The sequence below is a fragment of the Clupea harengus genome, chromosome 12, assembly GCF_900700415.2.
Source record: "Clupea harengus chromosome 12, Ch_v2.0.2, whole genome shotgun sequence".
Lineage (NCBI taxonomy): Eukaryota > Metazoa > Chordata > Actinopteri > Clupeiformes > Clupeidae > Clupea > Clupea harengus.
Genome location: NC_045163.1, coordinates 13,796,788 through 13,821,005, shown reverse-complemented (window position 1 = coordinate 13,821,005; position 24,218 = coordinate 13,796,788). Strand labels below are relative to the sequence as shown.

General features: G+C 45.6%; 2 protein-coding genes across 2 annotated transcripts; one reads left to right on the top strand and one right to left on the bottom strand.

Annotated features, from left to right (window-relative positions):
• Positions 1-416: 416 nt before the first annotated feature.
• On the top strand, positions 417-20,426 carry tprn (taperin). Its single transcript, XM_012829541.3, has 4 exons — positions 417-3,623; positions 16,408-16,615; positions 17,263-17,375; positions 17,662-20,426. The coding sequence occupies exons 1-4, from the start codon at positions 1,494-1,496 to the stop codon at positions 17,722-17,724; spliced, it is 2,514 nt and encodes an 837-aa protein (XP_012684995.2). The 5' UTR covers positions 417-1,493; the 3' UTR covers positions 17,725-20,426.
• On the bottom strand, positions 20,296-24,179 carry ssna1 (Sjogren syndrome nuclear autoantigen 1). Its single transcript, XM_012816592.2, has 3 exons — positions 23,871-24,179; positions 21,966-22,165; positions 20,296-21,311 (listed from the first exon to the last, which is right to left on the bottom strand). The coding sequence occupies exons 1-3, from the start codon at positions 23,920-23,922 to the stop codon at positions 21,216-21,218; spliced, it is 348 nt and encodes a 115-aa protein (XP_012672046.1). The 5' UTR covers positions 23,923-24,179; the 3' UTR covers positions 20,296-21,215.
• Positions 24,180-24,218: the final 39 nt, after the last annotated feature.

Here is a 24,218-nt window from a genome sequence, read left to right as displayed (position 1 = left end):
ATCAGATTTTATTAAACATCACATCTCTTTAAAATTCCTGAATATTAAGTGATTTCATCCACATTCATTATGTTCTTTTAGTGAAGATGTTTCAAATGATTTTCCTCTTCGTACCACCATCACCGTTCTCCACTGAACTACGTGAGTTCTAGTTGACCAATATGACATAATGGAAAGCGGTTGAACTGTTTGGCTAGCCCTTTTATAGGTTTTGAACTTTGCACAGAACGCACCTATGGACCGACTATTACCAGCAGTCTTATGCCTCTTGTACCTTTCTTACCGATACATTGAGTTCACGTTGTGCTGTCCACGCTGCCCATGTCATGTGACAATGTGTAGCTAATTATAAGGGCCATGTCAACAATCGGAATAGGCAAGGACAACCACCCATCCCTTTTATTGTCCTTCTCTATCTTTGTACAAGTACTCTCTGTCATCCTGCTCTTTTAAAGAGGGATGTCTATGGTCAGAAACTACGCTTATGGCTACAGCTATTCCCTCAAGAAACAAACACCCGTCTCATACGGACAACGGTGGTAAAAAGTCTCTGTTTCTTCGACTACCTCTAGCAGACTGTGTAACGTGGTTCATTTGAAACTGCTCGTAAGAACAGCGTCGTCATAAATCTTTTATGAAGAACCAACTGTAAGCGCTCTTCCTGCTGTTGGCAGGTAAATGCAATATGTATTGATTCAGCTGTAATCTCATTAAGAATGATCATGCCTGACGCAGTCTCACGTTAGGTTGTGCCTTTGATACAAATAGACAAGATAGGTAAACAGTCCCAAATAGGGTTATCTTACTTGACATATTTCTCATTGACTGGATATTGTAGAAAGTCATGGACGTTAACTGGCACGTGAAAGACATGGCTTAATTTCTTAGCAAAATATTCGTTATATCATTTCACTTAAAATGTGTTGGTGAATGGTTTGTTTCCACATGACGTCCGACAAACGTTTGTAATTAGGATACTGATTTAATGTAATAGAAAATAATTATGTAATTTGTATCTACCCATTGTGAAAACTGAGTCTAACCCTATCATACGGCTACGGCTAAGCTAAGTAATATTTCAAGAAATGAATCAGCGCTGCAAGAGTTAACTGATATAAAGTGGGCTGAGCTTAGGCCATTTGATTGGCATGTCTTTCTCTGTTGCTCACAATAGAAAAGGGAGTGTTTTCCTTGGGTGGGTGGTGTGATATGTAAAGAGAGGGTGTGCTTTAGATCCATATGAGCAAATGAGTTGCCTTCTTGGGGCTCAGATCTTCCGACTCAAGGGTGACGTCGTAGGCTTACAGGTGCAGAGGGCGGGGTAGTGTCCGTAGACAGGGCGACATCGCAGGGAACACAGAAGGCGATTGAAAGATGTGTGTGTGTGTGTGATAGCGGTGCTGCAGGTACAGCGACAGGCAGCAGATTGTGCTTTTCGTTCCAGCCCTGGAACATCAAAACCCAGGTCCCGGAGATACCCCTGTTCTCCTGCAATGTCGGGCGGCGACGTTCATGTGCTCCGCCAAGAATCCGGGCAGGAGAGCCCGAGGATGCCGGCCTGGAAAAGAGAGATCCTCGAACGCAGAAAAGCAAAGGGCAGCGGGTCTGGGGCAGGTGGCGAGTCCTCTTCGAGCGCAGCTACAACTCGCGTTAATGGCGAGGTAACAGGAAATAGCGGATCTAAAAATAAGGACGATGCCAGCAGCGCTAATCCTAACGGGAACTATACCATCACCCCTGCCAGTCAGGTTTTCGTTAGCAAGCGTGGCAGCGGCACCCCCAAATCCCCGGAGCTCTCACCGGTGAAAACAAAAGATCTGTGGACGGCCATAGAATCCTACGACCCGACATCTGCGGAGAGTAAGGTAAGGGACAACGGAACTCAAGAGAGCCTAGTGTTACAAGAGAGTTTGGGTCCGTTACAGGAGAACCCTTTTATTAAATTGGAGAAGGAGCGAAAGAGGCGACTGGATCGGGAGAACTCCTCACGTCCCGTGCAACACATATTGGAACTGTATGGCAGTGTTCCTGGAATTCGGACTATTCGTGCAGAGAACATCATCATTATCGAATCCGATCCAGATTACTTTCCGGGGGAAAGCGGCATTAAACATGCATCTAAACTGCAGCAGAACGGTGTAGGTGGCTATAGCTCTCTTAACGATCTATTAGAACTGAGAGGTAGTCCGATTACTGAGATACGTGCAAACGAGGTAGTTATTTACGATTCCGCACTCAGTAAAAGCGAGGAGAATTTAAGCACTGTGGGTTATGCTGGTTCGGAACTGGTCGACCTTTCCGACGGTCAGGGCAGGGTGAGTCGCATGCTGCAGAAATTCGACCGTAACTACGGTAGACTGCAACATAAGTCGCGCAGCACTGAGAACCTCCTAGACTTAGATTCCACTTCCGTGAGGGCAAGAGCCCGACCCTCACTAAAGCCACATCTGGTGCCAAAGCCAACAACCTCCCCGCTGCCGGACTCGCCAGTGCCGTCCAGCCCACCGTTTTCTCAGTCTTCCATAACGAAAGCACAGCCTCCTCTGTCTGATGTAGAAAGCCCTCCTGCCTCCCCGCAGCCCGCGTCTGCTCTCCTCCGGAGCTTGGAGGGCAGCCGTGGTGGTCGCCGAATCACCATAAATCCGAAAGATGAGGCAGAGAAGGTTGGGTCTTCCAAACCCATCCGTGAGCGAGAATGGGGCACCACGGATGGGACCTCCAAGCCTCCCAAGGTGCCATGCTCTCCAGAGAGACACCATGCACGTGCCGACTTCCCCTCAGACAGACCCCTCTCCCCACCAGGCTCGCCCACTTTCGAGATCCGCCCGTCTCCCAGGCCGGACCTCTCCCTGGTCCCGACCGGCGACATCCAAGCCCGCGCTCTTGCCAACCTGCGCCTGCAGTCCCGCAACTCCTTCACAGTAATCCCTAAGACGCGCCGTGGCTCCTCCACCTCCTCGCCGGGCAGCACCACGCCCTCCAGCCCGGTCTTGTCACCCCAGTCCCAGCGGCCGTCGGAGCCTGTCTCCCCTCCCTATCTGACCTCTCCCCCAGCAGTGCCAACCACTCCAGTCATGCCGCCCCCGACGCCACCCGTCTCAAAGAAGCTGGACGTCGAGAGGGCGCCCAGGCCAGCCAAAATTGAGCCGCCACTTGCTCAGCCTGTACCCAGCAGCCTGCCTCATGTCTCCCCTGCTCCCCTCTCGCCCAAGACAAAACCCACAGTGCAGCCGCCCCCTCCGCCCCCTGTCAGAGAGGAGCCACCGCCTGCTGAGAAGCTTCCTGTCACCAACATTGACGATGTGGAGGTGGAGGCCACAGCATCCGCACGAGCACCTGTTCCTGCTCAGCCCACCAGCCCTGTGGTGCAGAGGCACAAGGGGTCCCACACCTTCACGGTGGTGCCCAAACGCAAGCAGGAGCCACAGCCGGCCTCGCCTGATCCCCAGGATTCTGCCGCAGGGTCACCTGTGGCGGGCGCAGGGGCCTCACAGGCCCCCTACGCTCAGCTGGGCAGCCTGCTGAAAAAGCGCTACCCGGCGGTGGATGAGATCGAGGTGATTGGTGGCTATCTGTCATTGGGCCGCTCCTGCTTATCCAAATCTGGATCCACAGGCAAGAAGGTAAATAAGCCTCACTGTTTATAGCTTTACACAAGCGAGCTTAGTCAAAACACAAACTTCTCTCATTCTTTCCCTCTGTCTCTTCCTCTCCTTCTGTGAAATTGTGAAGTGTGCATCGTGTTCAACCACTCATTCATTTAACACTTGACCAGTCCTTTATGCTTTTTGGTTATGCTCATGTAGCCCATTTTCATTTCTCACTGAAATTTCATTGGTTTTGTTTTGTTTTGTTTTGTTGAGATTCTCAATTTAGCTGCATGTAGGTCATACTCAGTGCAGATTACCCTAAGCTTGACACTGGGTAGCTTCATGTGAGTAGCTTTGTTAGCAGCCAGAGATTGCGCCGGGTGTCATTAGATTACAGCACTAAGGCGGCTGCGGCTGTTGTGGACCACTGTCCTGTTGAAGCATGCCGTTGTACTGTGCTTTTATTGGGTTAGGGTGTGCTTGTGGCTTATTGACTGGGCAATCTCATCAAGCAGTTACCTGATCCTGGGGATTTGGCTGAAAACCTGACTGAGTCCAGTGACTCTGGGGCAGATCTTACCCAGGGCTGGCCCAGATCTGCTTCATCCACGCCGATCGGGGCGAATCCGCTCCAGATTCCACATCTGAAGGAGCTTAGTAGCATGCTTCAGGCACCTAAACACCTCTCAGTGTTGTTAAGTGACCCTATGATCCAAACAATGTGTTTAGCTGTTGATGAGTAAAGCCCACTACTACCTGCTTAGGCTCAAGAGGGAGGGCAGCAAAAAATGCTAGCTCTCTAAAAGGTTGTACTAATGGTCTGAGGTAAATCACGAAATTAAAGTTAATATCAGCAGTTAATATTAGCAGTTAATATGGTTTCTTTTGTTGACATTTCCTCACTGTTGTTTGTCTTGTTGCTGTTTGACATTCCACAGACATTAACTCTCTTGGTATATAATTGTTGTTTTCCCTTGAACGAGAGCCAGGCGTTCTCTTGATGTGTGGTCAGGTGATACAGGTGTGCGGGCAATTAAAGGAGAATCATACGTTCTGTAGTCATTCGGAATTCTGAGCAGAGCAGGGAGTGGTTTGAAAAGCTGCCACATGATCTGAATACACACAGAGTCATGGGAGTTTTCAAGCTCGAAAGATTTGGAAGCCCTTTGTGGCTGGCCACAATAGGTGAACAGCCTAACATTTGTGAACAAAGTAGTCTAGGAGGAGAGGAGTGAGTTATTTTGGCTTGTCAAAGGGAAGTTAGGTTTTTTTTTATGTTTGTGTTTTGGTGAGGTTTTGTTGAGAAACATCAAGCCTTGTCTCAGCAGGCTAGTATCAGTTCCTCTCTCAGATGAGGTTAGTGTGAGAAATAAAGAACACCTCAGTGTCTCCATTCTCTGATCTCTGGTTGTGACACTTTTATTTACATCCTTTAGAGGCTGAATATATTCCAAACATTTTGGAGCTGCATCATAAAGATGAAACGCGTTAATGTCGACCTTAATCAGTAAATTGAGTTGGCTTCAGTCATAGTATGCCAGTTTAGTTGCTTGTGGCTATGAAACGCAGCATTGGTTGTTGGAGGTCTCCTTGGCTTGGCCTAATCCTTCTGCTCAAAGCTTTGGGCTTTACTGTCCCTCCCCGTCTCACCCGCCCCAGCCAACGCTCCTGTCACACCCAGAGGGGGAGAAGGGCGCTCCTGCCAACTATAGAGACGCACAGTGGCATTAACAAGAGCCGCCCTCTCAGATGCCAGCAACGTGTGTGTGTGTGTATGTGAGAGTCTGTGTGTGTGTCTTTGTTTTTTGTCTCTTGCACACCCAATTGAATTAATAACACTGTCACAATTGGTTGAGAAAACGCTATACCCCATTGTGTTCCTGCATTCCACACAGTCTTGTTTTTTTTTTTTTCTCCCTGCGGCAAAGGTTGGACTGGGGTTTTTAAGCATCAACGGAAATTTGTGTGAAATTCAGGCCTTGCATCTGCCAGGGTGGAGTGGATTGGTTATAAAGGATGTATGATGCATATGAGTGGTGTTAGTGGGCTGCCGTGGACCCTGTTTTCAGAAGGAGGGATTTTTTGAAGTACACGGTTTTACACAGTATAGCACGCAACTGGAGAAATATTAACCACAGCTTTCCATTGTTACTGAACACCGCCATAAAAGCTGCCCTTTTCACTCTTCTTATGTTATTGTTTTTTTTTTCTCTCTCTCTCTCTCCTCCCCTCTCTATTTTCCTCTCTCTCTACCCCCTGCTTCTCACTGTAGCCAACATGTTTTTCCCTCACATATTTGTGGCCCAGTGTAGATCATGCTGTCTGTTTCATGATGCTTCCATCTTCCTACATCCCTCCATCTTTCTCTCTTTTGCTTCTCTCCCTCTCTTTTAACTTTCTCACACATATTTGTGGGCCAGCCGCTTCTGACGGAGTTCCTGGGACTGGCCAGTTGGGTATTTTTTTTCCCCATGGAATTCCAGGGCCCAAACTGTAATGCCGTAGCCGCTACTCCGGGCTCTGAGCTCCTTACCCGCAGCTGTAGCTGCAGATTTAAAGTTCCTCTCATTCTCCAGTCACCAAGCCGCCTCTTCCCGTATCCCCACTGCATTGTGCCGGCAAGGCTCAATCAAGATTGTCCTTTGCTCCTTGGTGTTTGCTCGTGACCTGCCGTGTGGTGCACCTCGAGCTCGACTGGGGGAGAACGGATGGGAGGGGAGACTATATAGGTCAGGCACAACCTCTGTGCAGCATGGGCCAGTCTGGTAAGAAATATGCAAGCCCTAGTGTGGATTAGTGTAACACAACCAAAGGGAATTCCGTCCACATTTCGAAGTGAAAAATGATCTGAAGTGACTTGATATGCTTAGGAATGAATGTGGATTTATATGATTGGAAACGAATGTGGATGAATATGATTGGAAACGAATGGAGGTGAATATGATAGGGAGTGAATGCTGATAAGATATGGGATGAATGTGGATGGTACCCTGTTGTCTGTGTGTGCTTGTACTTTTTAGGCAGTGGGCTTTGGTCCATAGTGGCCGCCGCTGGAAAGATGGCTAGGGCGGAGCTGTTTGCTCTAGTCTGAGGCTTTGAAAGCACTCTGATCTATCATTATGGGCAGAAAACCGTACAGGCAGGCAGTCGCAAGGGTGAGAGAGAGAGAGAGAGAGTGTGTGTGTGTGTGTGTGAGTGTGCCGGTGCGTGCGTGCGTATATCTATTTGTGTGTGTGCAGTGCACATGGGTGTACTCGGTATGTGCTTATGTCAGACACATAGGCATACGGACTCTCACAGTACACCCATGAATGTGAGTGTATTGTGTGTATGTGTGCTTTTGTGTGTTTGTGGGCATAATGTAGGCCTGTGTGTAAACTCATGTGTGCTCGTGAATGTGAATGCATGTGCTTGCGCGTGTGTGTGTGGCTCATTTGTCGTCTCGGGCCAGGTTAAGTAGAGAATTGCCCCCTTGGAGTCGCAGTAATTTGTAATTGATACCCTACTCTGTAATTAGTTTATTGTATTGTACTTTCAGGAATTAGCTGTTGAAGCATAGATTGGGGTTTTGTAACTATAAACGGTCTTCAAACTGAAATGGCATAGGAAAGATTCCCTTGGCTAGTTTGCTGTAGCTGTTATCGGCACAATTTCACAGAAGCAGAACACCACGGCTATGCACTGGTTCGTACCACTGGAGCACAACAAGAAGAAGTGTATACACTCCAAAGCGACCTTACATTTAAAAAAAATCACCATTAGATGTCTGTCTCTGATCCGTAAATTATTTGGCCTACACATTAAAGGCATCTCCCTACATTTTGACCTTTCTGTCCAGATCAGATCTACATTAGTCAGACATTGTGTCTGATTTGTCTTTGCCATTGCCGTGCTATACATTCCCTCCTCTGTCCCACCTAGTCTCTTGGAACCTTACTGTGTAAGTGATGCAGGGTGTGTACATGTGTTGCAAGTGTGTGCGTGATGTGGACTAGGACTCTATGACTCCCAGAGGTTTGTGTCCACATGCCATTAAAGTGTTTGCTGAAGCATCAGTGAACTAGCTGATCACACCTTGTGTGTGTGTGTGTGTGTGGTGTGTGTGAGAGAGTTTAGTGTGTGTGTTTGCTACAGTGGATATATGTGGGCTTGCGCATGTGTGCGTGGAGTGAATGTTTATCTGTGGGAGAAACAAGGAGGGGATAGTGTGTGTACGTGTGCGTGTGTGTGTGTGTGTGTGTGGCACTCCCCACCTTCTCCTGTTTGCTCTCTGGGGTGGGAGGTGCTGGGTGGTGGCTGAGGGGCAAGGGTACACAGGCCGTTCCTTCAAAGACTGCACATTTGTGTGCGTGTGTGTGTGTGTGTGTCACAAGACAGCTGTTCTTTACAGGTTTTTTTTTTTTTTTTTTTTCTGAGTGGGTTTTTCATGCGGTCTTTGAGAACTTCTTCAACATACTACTGAGCTCTCATCCAAGCCCACAGATACAGTCAACAAATTATAGAATACCTACTCGTGAGTGAAACGAGCTTGGCGCGGCGACTGTATCTATATGTAGACAAGTGGCTAAGAAAGACAATAGTCTTTCACTCTATTGTGTTTCTGTTCCAAGTGCATCTCAGTTGTGGGGCTATATAGTAGCAGCACATGCACACAATTAAGAATCCTCAGCCACGGTGTCCATGGCGACCAGATCATGAGGCAGACAGACGGCTACAGATACCATAGGTGGAGGTCATACCGGGTTCTGGGAGTGTAACATTGATGTGGAACTGGCTTGTGCAGCGGTAATGACACACTGCAGAGATTCCTTTACCAGCTGATGTAATAAAACAGACCCTCCATCAATGAATAACTTTTTTTTTTCAGCCTCAGGTCAGAAAACAAAGAGGAGTTTTGTGGGGCTTGTTATGCCAGGCTGTCATAACATTACCTGTTTAAGAATCCCCAGTGCACCAGGTTAGAGGTCATTGTTAGCCTTTGATTTGGGTGGCTCTAGTCTGTCCCCCACGGCTCCGACTATAGGTGTGAAAGTCCACTGTGTTAAATGATTCATTTACAAGAGGATCTCCACTCTTCCTCACTTCACCTAACTTACTTACTGTTGCTGTTGCCCCAGCCCCCCTCTGTCTGTCTGTTCTTCATCATGTACTTCCTGCCCCCCTGTCTTTTCTCGATTGCTTATTATCACACTCCCCCCCCACGCACACACCCACACACACACCCTTTGTCTCCTGATCAATGTCTGTGTCTCCTTTTTCTCACTCTTCCTCTCTTTCGTCTGTGTTTATCTCTCTGTATCTTACCCTTCTCTCGTCCCTCTCCCTCCATCTCCCTCGTCCCTCTCCCCGTCCCTTTCCTGACCTCAGCCCTGCTTTGTGTTTTGCATAGTGGCTGTGTAATGGTTGAATAATCCTTTGCCACCCGGGCTCTCACCCCCAGGACACACATATGCGCACACACACACACACACACACACACACACACACACACACACACACACACACACACTCTCACTCACTCACTCACTCACTCACAGAGGCTGCTGGGCTGTAGCAATGTGCTGCCACGAGTAGTATAGATCAGATAGATTTTATTTGGGGTATGTGTGTGTGAGCGAGAAAGAGACTGAGAGAAAGAGAGAAAGAGAAAGAGAGAGAGAGAGTTAAAATGGCTAATGAAGAGTTTGGCAATGGTGTTATTTAGTTTCTCTCTCTCTTTCTCTCTCTTCCTCTCTCTGTGTGTGTGTGTGTGTGTGTGGTGTGTGTGTGTGTGTGTGTGTGTGTGTGTGAGAGAGAAAGAGAGAGTTAAAATGGCTAATGAAGAGTTTGGCAATGGTGTTATTTAGTTCCTCTCTCTCTTTCTCTCTCTTCCTCTCTCTCTCTGTGTGTGTGTGTGTGTGTGTGTGTGTGTGTGTGTGTGTGTGTGTGTGTGTGTGAGAGAGAGAGTGTATGGATGTGAAAGTGGCCCTTAGCAGTGTGTGCATGATTGCCCTCTCTATACCAGTGGAGTAATTAGAATTCAGACAGCAGATCGCCACTGTCATAGTCATGTTTAATTCAAGCAGGCCCTGGCGTGTGTGTGTGTGTGTGTGAAACTGTCTGTGTGGATGGGCCTGTGTTTGCCTGTATGCGTGTGTATGCTAGTGTGTGTTTGCCAGGTGTGTGGTATGAGCTCTATTTGGTAAACACATCATGCAAATTCTACTCAAATCTTCTACTAATTTAGCCAGGCAAACAGCAAACAGAGTGAAAAAAAGGCACAAACTGCATCATGATACTCTGTTGTGGGCAGTACAGCCTGCTTCTCTGTCAGTTATTCAAATAAGTTGGTGTTGATTGTGGAGGCTTCATTTATCCCTTCTTTCTCTCTCTCTCAGTCTGTCTTTCGCTTTCTTCCTGTCAGCTGCTTTGTTTTAACACTCTGTCTTTCCCTGTCTGCTTTTCTGTCTCTTTTGTTTTGGGTACATACTCTGTTAACCCAAGTCTAAGCCACCCAGCACACCTTCTCACCCCACCCCACCCCCGGCCGCCTCTCCTCTGTCCTCCTCCCCCACTCTCCCATGTCTTTCCCTCCTTCAGCTATATCCATGGTGTCTGTCTCCGGGCAACAGGCGGCCATTGCCATTCTATCCTGTCATTTAGGATCCCCTGGATAAGGAAGAGTCACTTTCTCTCTCTCTCTCTCTCTCTCTCTCTCTCTCTCTCTCTGTCCTTCTCTCTCTGAGTGAAATCAACATCAAACACCTGAGGTTTCAGCCTGCACTTGAAAATTACAAATGTTACACAGGTTGGCCAAATGTCCCTGCCCTCCTCTCTCATCTTTCCACTTGCCCATTATTCATCTCTCGTTCTTTCATTTTTTCCATTGTAACTTGGAAACCGTCGTGCCAAATAAACATGTCAGCTCACTCACGCCTACACACACACACGATGTATCATGGTAATCCCCTCCCAAAGGGAGGAGACCCTCCCAGTGTTTTACACAACATACACATTCTCTCTCTCTCTCGCTCTCTCTCTCACTCTCTCTGACACACACACACAACGCGAGGGCACCTAGCTGATAGTGAGTCATACACAGATAAAGCCTATCCAGATTAAGCAGCCACATCACATGACAATAAAGCCTACCTGTTCACGTGCCACTGGTAGTAGAAGATGTGCCTGCTATCCAAGTCGTCTGAAAAAGCACTTTGAGCACATCTGCAGGCAATTTGTACAGGGACTTATATTGAGGTCATGACTTGTGTGTGGATCTTATTTTTTTGGAGGAAGAATAAAGCACGGAGGTAGTATTTCTCTGCCTGCCTCTTGCTCCCAGCTCAGTTTTCATTGCAGTGAATGTCTGGTTATACCAGGCTTGCACAGAGGCCCGTATGAAAGCAGAAAGATCTTGGAGAAATAGAGAAAGTAGATGGGTTTATGGGTGAAAAGAGTGTAGTATATCGAATAGTATATAGAATGCAGGTACATTGGTTAATTATTTGGAGATAATGAGTATGCCTGAAGGAGTTGTGCAGGAGAAGAGAAAGATGAAATAAACGGTCTGGTTTATCACTTACACACACATGCCTTTAAAAAAAGTTGTCTGATTTGAGTGGTCTTCTACCTTTTACATCTGTGGGACTGAAGGCCTCCGTGCAGCCTGCTCCTAATATTAAGCCATTAAAGTCTCTGCCCAGAGATTAGCTTTAATCAGACATCTGCTCAGTCTATCCCATACCTCCAATGAGAAGCCTTAGCACGCTTTGCTTCTGTAACCCCCCCCCCCCCACACACACACACACACACGCGCGCGCACAGTCGTACGTACACACACACATGCACGCACGCATGCACGCACGCACGCACGCACGCAGATAGCTCTTAACAGATAGCTCCAGTCTGACCTCAAAGCCTTAGCACACCCATGCAAACTTCCGCCACGGCGTCAGTGCCAACCAGTGCTTATAATTCACCTAGGCACAACCTCCTGACCTGCCTGTGTGTGTGTGTGTGTGTGTGTGTGTGTGTGTGTGTACATATCTATCTGTTTGTCTCTCAGCTTGTCTCTCAGCTGGTCTCTCAGCTTGTCCAAAAGTGTCAGTTTGTGTGTGTGTGTGTGTGTGTGCTCCTTGTGCACCAATTTTCCCGTCTGCTCATTCACCCGACTTTCTCTCTCTCTCCCTCCGTCCCTCTGTCTCTCTGCCCAGTCCAAATCAGGATGGGGCATCTAAATGGCCCAGAAAACCCTGTCTCTGGCACACTGCCCTTTTCCTTTCATGTGCACTCAGACGCACACAGAAGCGGATCGCCGGCACTCCCGGGGTTACGCACACGGACGCCCCAAAGGCCCTCATTACAAAGTTCTAGCACAGTGCCATTTACCACAGTTCCTGAACGGCAGCGTGGTAAAAGACAAAGCAAAGCACCGGGCCGACAATGGGACGACAATAGCGCGGCGGCTCAAGGAAGGGCTAAAATTAGCGGCCCTGGCGTTGTGAGTCATCCTACTTCATTATGGTGTTTTAAGTGTTGGGAGCGTGAATGTGGGGGTAGCCGACGGGCATGTTGTGGAGGCCAGGGCACAAGGAGGCTGCTCCTGATAATCCTGCTGCTGGGGGGGAGAGAGAGAGTTAGCGGGTGGAGAAGAGAGGAAGAGGAGAGCCTGGGGGCTGGAACTGGCCTAATGGAGCCCCAGCTCAGACCCATGACTGAGATGAGAGAGAGAGATGGAGGGAGTCGGGAAGAAAGAGAGAGTGGTGCCAATAAGAGATGAGAAGGGAGAGAAGACACTTGCATGAAAGGGGGGGGGGGCGAGCTCAAGCATCCTTTCTGGCTCAATAATGCAGCCTTTTACAGCCAAGGGTGGGCACTGAGCCCCCTGACAGCGGGTTGGAGAGGAGAGGAGGGGAGAGAAGGGGAAAGGGAGGCGAGAGCTGGATGGCGTGAGCGAGCGAGTGAAGCCCTTTTCCCCAGCAGAGAGGAAGTAATCCCACAGGCTACTTTGATTTATTGATTCACTCCCATTGGCATGGCTCTTGGCTCTGCTGTGGGCATAAAGCCGGCCCTGGACTCCTCAGGAGGACCGGCCCCATTAAAATAAACCAGCGAGCGTCTCTTAAAGGGAGAGAATGAGTCAGGCGCGAGAGTGTGGAATAATAGCATAGGCCTTCGATGCATTTTGTGGAAAAGCAAGAGATGGAGATGGGTGATTTTATATTAATTCACACTTGGATGGGAGGAGTGTTTGATTGTGGAGTTTATCCGTTAAGTTGTGTGGTGGAGTTGTGGAAAATGTCAAAGCCAGTGGTCAGGAAAGCCTGCTTAAAACCACCACGCAAACATGGAATACCAAATACTTTTGATTTAATTTTCGGTGTAAAAAAACACTACCAAAATCACTCTGGAATGCACAATACGATGCTTTGTATAGAAGACTTGATTAAGGGGAAGTCATTTTTTCTAGGCCAAGGCTCTCCTAGCTGGGGTACTGAGTAGTCTTAGCTTTGCCCTTATATGGTAAACTACCCACATGTTTAAATATGTTTGTTCCTAGTTTGATTCACTTTGGAAGGGTTTAAGGGGTTGTTTAAGTTTGTGTTGAAGACTGAAGAGAGAAAAAGGAACCGTTAAACCCTTTTTCACCCCTTGTGTTATGTATTGCTTAGCCTGAATCAAACTGAACCCATTTACGGATTCATGATGCTATTCCTTATTACTATATAACCCATGAGCGCAATGATCGTTGAGAAGAGTCATGGTGTGTAGGCCGATGCTATTCTACTATTAGCTTGCATCTCTGACCATGTATGGTATTTTTGACACTAAAAGACAGTTGGACAGGGGAAAAAACACTGTAGTTTAGACATAGTTCATGTCCATCCTTTTTTTTTTTTTTTTTTTTTTTACTGTTTTGCATCTCCTAACTTGGTTTGCGTTTATGGATTCACTAAGTGCGATTCTGAAGCCATTACAGAGGCTGAAAGTGGGTGTTTTTCCACTGTAACTGAATGGTTCACTCTCGGACATGCTCAGTCTTCAGGCTCATTACACAGGATGAGATGCCTTCTACTCGTCTCTCTCCAGGAAGCTACTTCAGACACGGAACTGAAATCATGCTGGAATCAAGAACACACTTTTTGGAACCACGTCAGCAACCGTCTGCAGTTTATTACCACAATTAAAATAAGCAGAAAGACTTTTGTACTTGCCCTATCAAGTCCAGTGATTAGGATGTGATAAATAACCAAGTATAATGATGCCTATCATTTATTGGGTGACCAACATGCTGTTATTGTTCTGTTCTATTGTTCTTAAGTCTGAGACTGAAGATGTGTTAGGGTGTGTGAGTTCATTTGTCTGCGTGCGTGCGTGTGTGTGTGTGTGTGTGTGTGTGTGCTTATATGTGTTAGATTGCAGTGTATTTATTTTAGCATGCCATCAGGCCTTCAGCAAGGAACCAGTGTGAGTGAATGGTCAGGTGATGTGGGTGACACAAAGCAGCTCCTGTGTCTGGGGTGTTTACTCTTGGACAAGGCTTCTGCAATACCCCCTCCCCATGCCTGGCCTCCTGTACATTAGATGGAGGTTAGGGCCTTGTGATGGAGATTAGGCTAGATTTAGGGTAAGTTCCCAAGGAGACTGAAGGTGAAGGGTACAGCGCAGTCACCACAGTCATGGTCATTTGACCCCATTCTCGGCCGAGGTGGACATTCCTGGTTCCCAAAGCAGAAGTCCAGCTCAGTGTTTAGTTCCACTCAGACAGGATGTAAGTAAGAATGTCTGGCGAATCAGTGTGCTATTAAGGGGCATATATAGAGGGGTGAGAATCATACTTGGTCTTACATTACAACTTCCTCACCATGAAGCGGGCCTCTGACTATGAGATTCTCAGTGGTGTCTTGCCACTTCCTGCAAACTGCAAGGTGTATATTTGAGTGAGTGTGTCTGTGTGCAAGTACTGTATATGTGTTTGTGGGTGTGCGTAATGTGATATAATGCTTGTGGTTGTGTAGGAGCCTATCTAGAAAGCCCCTTAATAACGCGTTGACTCAAAAATAGAAGCCAAAACACCTGTTATATTTTACGCTTATGCAGAGTACAAAGGATGAAAATACTTGTGGGTGTCCGCTAAGCATTAAGAACCATTTCGATAAGTTGAGCAAAATCTACATGTTCTCATTGTTGCAGGGTGTGTATATCCTTGTTTGGTAACCGCAGTGCATTACAACTGTTGCCCTAGATTTCTTGTGTACTTTTATTACTGATCATGATAGAAGGGTTGAGCAGCTACTTCAAGGAAGCTATAATAAGGAAACCCCCGGAGCTATGTGGCCTAAATAAACATTCAGATCATCATATATCTAGATGCATCTCAATTGCTGTCATTAAGATATTGCCCAATACGAGAGCACATGAGAGCTGTTTACAACTTAAACAACAATGGTGGCACGAAACCTCTGTATTATTGATAATAAATATCACGAAAGGTAATGAGTATATGACATCCCCATGACATTGTTATGACATGGTAATGTTAGTTTTATGACCAAAGGTTAAAAGTAAAGTGTTCCTCTCTGTCCTTGTGTAGACTTCAGAGTACTTTTCTTGTATGAGATGAATTTTCCTTTTGATGTAAGATTTGTTGTCACAGTAGGATCAGTGGTCTGCAGTACTAACTGAAGTAATGCATGAATCCAAAAACTGTTGGAGATGAACAAAACCATTGGGGGTTCTTTCACGAACCTTCAAGATACGGCAACATGCTGAGTGAGGAGTCTGTTCTGTGCTGGTAGAAGAAATTAATCTTTTTGAATGTGGTGAGTGTTTGGGTGCACAGCATGTGTACATGAAGTCTCTCGAAACTAACTCCCATGTTTCTCTGAAAATGAAGACTTGTGTCAGGGATGTTATTTTGTCCTTGGAAGTGGGTTCGCGAATTGTGTAACGCAGCCTTATTTAGTGCTGCATCCTCCATGTAGACTCCAGACCCAACGTCCTTCCCTTGCCCAACTTAAACCTCCCTCCCCGGGGCGTGCCTGTTCCAAGTCCCTCTTGTCTGCCCGTTGTTTTGAGAGAACTCCAACTCCTCGGCAAGGACACCGCATGGAGCTTAGAGCTGTGGAGGCGGGAGTAAACAAAACAAAACAAAGCAAAATGCAGAATGAAAGCACCCCAAAAACATTCACCGTTTAAGCAGCAACACAAAAGCCAAGTGTTGTCGGTAATGATGTATGCTTGCCTCTTTTTCTCTAAGATGTGGCGGCGTTTCGCCTGTGGTTTGTATGAATGAGGGCTCCTGTGTGAACAAAAAGGCAGAGTGGATTAGTGCTGTCCTCAAAGCGTTTCAGTTGTGCCAAGTCGCCTCTTAATGAAAGCTCACTGTCCTCCTGACAGATCTCCAGTGCCTTTTAATAACCTGTTCTTTAATGAATAGCTTCATGGAGGAGGAAGCAGTGCTATGAACACTAACGACAGAGTTCATCTTTGAAATGATACAAGTCAGAAAGCCCCTTTGATGAAAGCAGCCACTCGTGCTCGTGATCATTCCTTCTCATTCTGCTGTGTTCATGTCTGCTGTGGTGGCTAGCCTCCAAATGGGAGGTTGTCCTTGTGCATTTTAATGAGGAAAACAAATCACTATATAAAATGCATCATTACATATTAGCTAAAAAAAATATTCCATGCTACTTTTACATCTGGGTCTGGATTGCACTGTTGGACACAGTTAGCATTTAGACTCTAAGCAGAGGATGTGTGTTTTGTTGGACTGTGAGAGGTCTAAAGATGGCTGCTACTAACACATTCGGGTCTCTGTTCTCTCTCTCACCCACAGCTGAAGATCTCCTTCCCCGAGTCCAGCCTGCAGAGCATGTTCGAGTACCCGTCCGAGAGCAGCGTGTGGGGTAGTGAAGATGAGGAGGAGGACGACGACGACGAGGAGGAGGAAGGGAAGCAGAGACAGCCAGAGGAGCGGGGCCTCCTTGAGCGTGTGCGGATCCCACGGGCCAGCTTCAGCAGCTCCCCCACACACAACAGCACTGGTAAAGAAAACCCTCAGAGAGAGAGGGGGAGGCGGGCGGGAGGGTAGAGGAAATAGAGAGAATGGATAGAGGAAGGAATGATGGACTGAGGAAGAGGGAAAACAGAAAAAGAGAGAGGGGGGGGGGGGGGGGGTAGCAGGCTGACACACTGAAGGGAAATGGGTTTTGCAAGTGGGTTGATGGCTTTGCTTGCAGTGCTAGTGGTAGGATGTGACAGAGAGAGAGGGAAATCTTGAGTCATAGTTCTGAAGAGGAGGCTTTGGAACAGATGTGGTCCAAGGTATCTGTCATTTTTTTTTTTGACTGTAAGGACAAGTTTTAGGAGGAAAGGCTATTTTAGGAGCAGCTGAAGCTGCAAAACTTGCTTCAGTGAAAGGTTAGCCTTGCATCAACTCTTCACAGACTAGACTCCGTGGAGACACCTGCTGGCCATTGACAAATGGGACACTTTTTAGTCCTGTGGTGAAAGTTAAGGATGAATAATGATTAATGATAAGAATAAGGGTAATGTAAACTCATGTTAACACCATGAGTAATGTTTAGATTAACTTGATATATAACCAGTTATTTATCCAATTTAAAGGCAATATATATTCTGTATTGCTTGCTTGTGTCCTAATGCCAGACCTCTGTGTTGTAATTGTCAGATCTGTCCAACTACACTCCGAAGCACGCTGTGGATTACAGTGCCTGGCAGGACCACAAGCTTGATGACCATGCCCAGTCTCAACGCACAGACACACCCCAAGAGGAGGTCATGGTGAGACCAATTATTTGCTCTTGTGCTCTGCTCCTATGTTTTGAATGTAGTCTACAGGCTCGCATATTGTTTTGGACTAATGATTTGTAAAATTATAAAGGCCCTGTTTTAAGACAGAAACTTTCGTTTTGAATTTCAGTTGATGGTGATGTATTGTGATGTCTTTTAGTTGGTGGTGGTGGTGATTTGTCAAAGGATATCTCATAGGGACTTGTTGTTGCGCTTGCATTAATGGAGTGGAGAGAGGGTCAAATAAGAGTTGTTCTGTGTGCTGTCTGTGTTTCAGCTCACGCCGGCCGATAGCTCCTCCCTCTCAGACTTCAGCAGCGAACCAGCGCTCTACTTTTGAACCTCCTTCTGGACCGCTACGGGACCAACCACTGCCTGCAAGCACCAGCCCAACAACACATGAGTATGCATACGCACATTTACACACACACACATGCACGCACGGACACACAGGCACGCACACACACCAGTGGGACCAAAAATAACAACCCAGCAGGACATGAACTGTTGTTCCAGTTTAGACTTTCATACCACACACTCACAAACACATATACACACAATACACACAAAAATGCAAAGACACTCACAAACATACACACATATCTATTGATACACACACAAATGAAAACATACTTATTCTTACACACACACACTGGAAGCAGCAGGACTGTCCCTGTCATCAGAGACCCTTATGCAGTTTATCCGTCGATCACTTCCAAGACTGACAAACTGTGACTGCCCTCCAGGAAACCGGTTCCAGGTTTGAGACCGCGCCTGATTGTCAAAGTACCCGCCCCACTGACACGGTGGGCGTGTGACTCCTGCCTCTCGGCGTGGTGGCCAGGCGGAACCTACTAGCCTAGCGGCATTAGCCTCTCTGCCTTTAAAGCTTGTCTCTCTCATGTATTAGCGCCCCCGTTGCATGAGCGGGGGTGGCGGGGGTGGCGGTCGTCAATCTCATCACCTCATGAAAAGTAAGTGACCAAATTTCTTTTTTTTTTTTTTCCTGAAGAGCAAGAAGCCTTCTGTGCCCATCCTCACTGCCTATGAGACTCAAGGTGGGGTGGAGAGGGGAGGGGGGAGAGGGGAGGGTAGGGTGTTCAAGAATGCACACCTACAAACTCTTCAGAGATGAGTGGAGGTGGAGGAGGAAGAGGTAACGGAGGAGAGAACTTGATAAACAAAAGAAAAGAAGAAAAGAAAAAAAATCTAAAAAAATGTCTGACTTTACTAGTGAAAGGGTGCCACAGTACCATTTGTTTGTGATGCTTATTATTATTATTATTTGTATTTGCATGTGTAGATTCCTCATTGACTTGCCCCTCCATCCCATTCCACCCCCAACTCATAAAAAAATGAGTCCCGGTTGGATGATTGTGAATGTCTTGTAGTTTTGTATTTCATGATGGTTGTAATGAAACTGTGTGAAAGATTGCAGAGGAATTTCTAGAATAGTTTATCTGTAGGGCCAAGAACCAACCAAGCGTCACTGAGGTCTCTGTTTAATTTTGACACTCCTGTGTAACCATCAAATCAGAATCAGACCAAATCAGAATGTCATGCTGTATCAGGATGTAAGCTTCGAGTCTGCTTTATATCTAGATGCCTTTATGTGTTTACACTGCTCTAGGACAGCAAAATTAACTTTTATACAGTTTCATTTGGATTAAGATTGCTTAGGGGATACTCATATCTAATAGTGACCTATCAAATCTTAATCGTAAGCATTTTCTCTCCTTGGCCCAGCAGAAGTAGATACATATAGTCCATGGCAGCCATGTTTCAGTATTTTTAATAAGTCTTGGTCTTAACAGTTGTAAGTAAACATTTGTCTGAACTGGTCAGTATAGAAACACACGCCAGCTGAAAGGCAAATATTATCCATATGGTTGAGCTCTATGTGTATGTGAGCCTTGTATGTATGTGTGGCGAGAGGCAAAGTACATGAGGAAGTTGAACTGACTTTACATTGCTGGGCTGTTATGTCTTTTTCCCCCTTTTTTATACACACATTGCCAACTTACGTGTGTGTCTGTGTTTATGAGTGTGTATGTGGCTGGGTGGCCTCCACTAACTAAAACGATTGGTTCTCCCTCAGCCAGTATTGTTGTATAGTTTCTATAGCCCAGGATAATGGTGTTTTCATGATAGTAATTTATTACATGGCTTTTTTTAAATAATTTTTTTTCTATAAAGGGCTTGGTGAGAAGCCCTCGGGGACTGTGGCCACGGTGCCGGGGAGCTTTGTCTTGCTTCTTTCTTTTTTTTTAAACTGTACTTAGGTCATGATTTGACATCATGTAGGAAGAAAGGTAGGCATGTGTACACAAAAGCGATGGCTGGAGTCTCAATTATTGTCTTTGTTTTTACTTTACATTTGCACTTGTCATTTTACTTTCTTTATTTTGCACTTCTTCATAAAGAAAAAGCAACTGTACACATACTGTAGAAAGACCTCAGTGACATGGGTGAGTTTGAACGGTTTTCCCTTTTCGTACAAGAAAATAGGGAGGCACTTTCTGACCCTTACGAAGAGTTCCAAAACAAAAAAATTGCATACTATTATTTATACGGAACATCTTTTCATGCTAGTGAAAACAGAACCACTGAACAGAAGGCCTGAGACAGCACGTCGAGACATCCCTGTTGTTGCATACAAGCACTTGCCTTGTCTCTGCCAGTCTGCCTCTTGGGCAAATAGTATTCCAATGGGGATATGTGACACTAGCAGGCTTGTGGAATGGCCTGAACTGCCACGGAAATCGATAGGCTCTGGTGGCACGGAGGGAGATAGAGATGTCTAGTACCCCTTCTCGTCTTCTGTCTAAGTCTTCAAACTGTTATTTCCTGAAGAATCCGAACCACTCTTATGTGTAGATAATGCTTATCTATATATTTCTTTTTTTGTCTGTTTGAATTTATGTATATGTCACTCCAGCTGCCGATAAGATTCAACTGTGCAATTTGTATTCATCAAGGATTTCAGCAGAAAAAAAAAAACTGTCAGAAAAAGGTAAATAAACAAAAGAACAAATGAAAAAATGGTGTCCTATTATTTCTGTCTGTGTGGGGAGGACAAGTGCCTGTGCAAAGCAGGGAGCCTGGTCTTTAAAGGTACAGTATGCAATTATGGCAAAAGGTTGTTGATGTTTGAGCTCAATCTGATCTATGCTCCTGAAGCAACTATATTTGCTACAACAGGCTCAGACTGAGCCCCTTCATTTGTTTCCCAGTTACAGAGCCTTGACTGTGTATGGACACCAGTATTATTTTAGCACACACAGAACAGACAGCTAGAGGACTGTGAGGAGCTATTCACTGAACTGACAAGAAGTCTTCTGGATTAGAATCACAGACTGTACCTTTACCTTATTTTTTTTAAACCAGTGTCAGAACCTTTAAGTAATATTGTTACCATCCCAAACTATATTTACACTGAATTTCCATTTCAGAGAGGCACACATCTGACAACACTTCGGTAATTGGGGAGGACTTTGTTTAAAGAGAGGGAGGGCAAGTGTATGTGTGTGTGTGCTGACAGTTCAGCACTCTTCAAATTAAACTCTGTTGCCATTCGGATGATTGATCCCTTGCACTGAAACACTTTTGGCACAATAACTCAAGTGGTCACACTAAATAATCTTTATTAAAAAAGTTCAATATAAATAAAAGAAATACGTGGGATAATAACTGACGTATTTTGAATGACAGACACATAAATAGAAAAACACACAGACAAGTGCGAGGTAAAACAGGATGTTAGGGTTTGAATGCTTGTGTGTTTGCACAGATGACAGGCAACAGACAGAAAAAGAAGCGGGTGAATACAAGTCAGTGATCTTTGCCTCCTCTGGGTTCGGTCGCCTTGGTCAGGTTTCCTGTCTCCTTCTTTAAGACACTCAGCAGCGTCTGAGAACTTTCTAGAATCTGAAAGGAGAAACAGCGATGCATTAAAGATCCCAAGTTTAACCAAGCACCCACACAAACAAATTACAGAGGAGTTGAGGTGAGCGCTTCTGTGTTTGCTTTTAATTAGTATGACATGAGGGGGGGATTCATGCCTTTGTGTCTGACATAGCAGAATGCTCACGGAAAAGAACCCTGGACAGAGGAATTTGCCTAAAAGGGCTCCCTTCCTTCTTGGAAGATATACATCGGTGAGCATGTCTGGGTCTGCTTTATACATGGTGAGGGAACCATTTTTCTTATCTACTTATAAGAAAATTAGAAGTGTAAGTTCAAGTGTAATGTGGTACCAACCTAAGGGTAATACAGTTATATTGTTGGGTATAGCACACCTTTTCCCACTGATCCTATGCAACTACTGGGTACTAGTAGCATATTAAATAATCAGAAATCAAGTCATATTTTGAGGGCAGTGACTATGTGTTACAGCACAGGAGTATTCAAATACCATGTTAATGCAACCTTTATGGCCTCAAATGATGGCCCTAAAGCTTTTGCCTGTGGTGTTCAAAGCAGGCTCAGTAAAGATCCATAAAGGGGGACAGTACTAGGAGGTAGAGAGGCATGTAGGGTGGGGATTGTGAATGTATGTGTGTGACTGGAATGACCTGTTACCTTCATGTATGCGGCCTCGGTCTCTGCGATGGTGCGGTCGAAGTCGGCGCGCGCGGCCAGTCGGCGGGCGAGGCTCTCGTTGACTCGGCTCAGCTTCTCCGTGAGCACGCGGACGTCGTGCTGCAGCCGCGCCTTCTCCTCCTCCTCCTGCGTGATCTGCCGCTGCAACTCGTCCCGCTTCGAGGACAGCTCCTCAATGCCTAGGGAAGGGGAGAGAGAAAATGGAGTGTGATCTACTCACTCAACTGCCACAACCACAGCACAGCTCCTCAATTCCTATGAAAGGGAAAACAGGAAGGAACGAGGGAGAAAGAGAGAGGATGGATTGTGATGTATACACTCAACCACCACAAGCATTCACCTCATCGCTCAGTTGGTGCCATCATATGGTCTACCAGATATCAGTACTTGACTGAGTAGGAAAATGTGTAATGCCAATTTGTTCTATAATTACATCCCATAGAACAGTACTGACAGGAGTCTTGAACTGAAAGCAGTATGCTTGTATTTGCTGAATATAGAAGCTTTTATACCAAGGAGAATATGTATTTGCAAAACCAAGAGTGTAGGTATGAGTGATATATATGAGAGATGAGGTCACATGTTCTGCAATCCCCTCTGCTGAATCAGGTCATTGCAAGCCAGTGATTGATGGGATGGGGGGAGTGTGTGACAGAGAATCAATCATACATTACCGAGAGGCCCTGTCGGAGGTCACTCCCCTTTCACGTATATGATATGAATGAATGAAGACAGGTTTAGTACTGGGACTAATCAGCGAGAAGGGAAGTTCAAATAAAAATGCAATGCATAACTTGCAATTATGGTTCCTATTCAAATTGTAAATATGGTTGCTATTCAATTGTATGCTCTAACAGGCTTGTTTACCTAGTTATTTTTGAAGACCCAGTTAATTCTCCCAAATGCAAATGAATTGTAATGCTCACTAAGAAATTATTTTAAAGATTTGATAGAGCTTTAATGTCCAGTCTAGTTTAACAAATTATTTATATTCTGTTCTGTTAACAGTTAGGCTACCGCTTATAACAAGCCTGGTTTACTTTCACTCAGTACGAACAGAGGCTAAACCAACTGAAGCAGTTTTGGTAGTGGGCTCTTGATTTTCCATTCTTTGACAACCACATATTTCAATGTAATGTTTCACTATGACAACTACCATCATAGAGGAATTTCAAAACAATAAAATTAAATTAAATGAATGAGAGATTGTCTATCCTACTTCTTCTATAACCATGTGCCTCTGGCACAAGACAGGGCCTTTACATTTTGTCACGATTCTTTATTTATGTTCGCTCATAACATAATTCTTCAAGCAGTATAGCTCTCGAACTGAAAGGGCAGTACACAAGGTGCATGTAAATACTACTAGGACTGACTAGAACAAAACAGAAGCTGACAGGAACTTGATAGCTTTGCAACATTTATGTGAGCAATTCTGTGTGGTTATTTCCCCCGGGGCTACTATACTGCCCTGTATTTCTCCTCTCCCTCAACAATAGAGACACATGTCAGAACAACATTGAACATTTTGTACAACACAAGTATCTTAACGAGATAGAATAGTTAAAACGAATTAGAACCATTAGACACGCAATATGGTAGTTTACTGACGTTACAGTACTGCTATATTCGTCTGACTGTGAAGTGTATTTGATTTTGAGAAGGAGTGCATTTGCCCCTAATGTGACTAATGCTAGCAAGCTTATTAGCTAGCGTCAGATAATCTGTGAACTTTGAGCTTGGCATCCAATCAAGGTAGACAGCAGCCTCTAATCAGGCTAGTTTAAACTTAACTAAAAAGTAGAAAGCAGTGATACTGTAAACTGAAAAAAGCGTGAAGAAACGCATACAATCAATGTGCCCAATACAGCAATGTTCGCTTACACTTTACGAGTTCGTTGTTGTAGGTTTGCAACGCTGCTCCTTGTTGGGTCATGATGCTAATTTTGAAGCTCAAGCCCGCGCACACCGTCCCAGTCACGTCCTTAAGGTGCGATAATTCATACAGCTAGGTAAGTTTGCTGTCTCAAATCAGACGATCATGTATCCCTCCCCAACGTTCCAAAATGTCTAAAATGCGCTTGCCAGTGGCAGTTCACAGTGGGGGAGTATTAAAAGCAAACTCTTCAGTTCCTCCCCTGACTTAAGTCTCCCTCCAAACAGCAGTTTCCAGGACAACTTCTCCCATTGATACTTCCGCCAATCTCTTATTTACTTCCGTTAGAAAACGTC

Excerpts from the sequence above, each read along its gene's own strand:
- tprn (XM_012829541.3), top strand. The coding sequence starts at position 1,494 with ATGTCGGGCGGCGACGTTCATGTGCTCCGCCAAGAATCCGGGCAGGAG. Across the intron at positions 3,624-16,407 it reads CTGGATCCACAGGCAAGAAG|CTGAAGATCTCCTTCCCCGA; the intron begins GTAAATAAGCCT and ends TCTCACCCACAG. Across the intron at positions 16,616-17,262 it reads CCCCACACACAACAGCACTG|ATCTGTCCAACTACACTCCG; the intron begins GTAAAGAAAACC and ends TGTAATTGTCAG.
- ssna1 (XM_012816592.2), bottom strand. The coding sequence starts at position 23,922 with ATGACCCAACAAGGAGCAGCGTTGCAAACCTACAACAACGAACTCGTA. Across the intron at positions 22,166-23,870 it reads CAACAACGAACTCGTAAAGT|GCATTGAGGAGCTGTCCTCG; the intron begins GTAAGCGAACAT and ends CCCCTTCCCTAG. Across the intron at positions 21,312-21,965 it reads CCGAGGCCGCATACATGAAG|ATTCTAGAAAGTTCTCAGAC; the intron begins GTAACAGGTCAT and ends TTCTCCTTTCAG.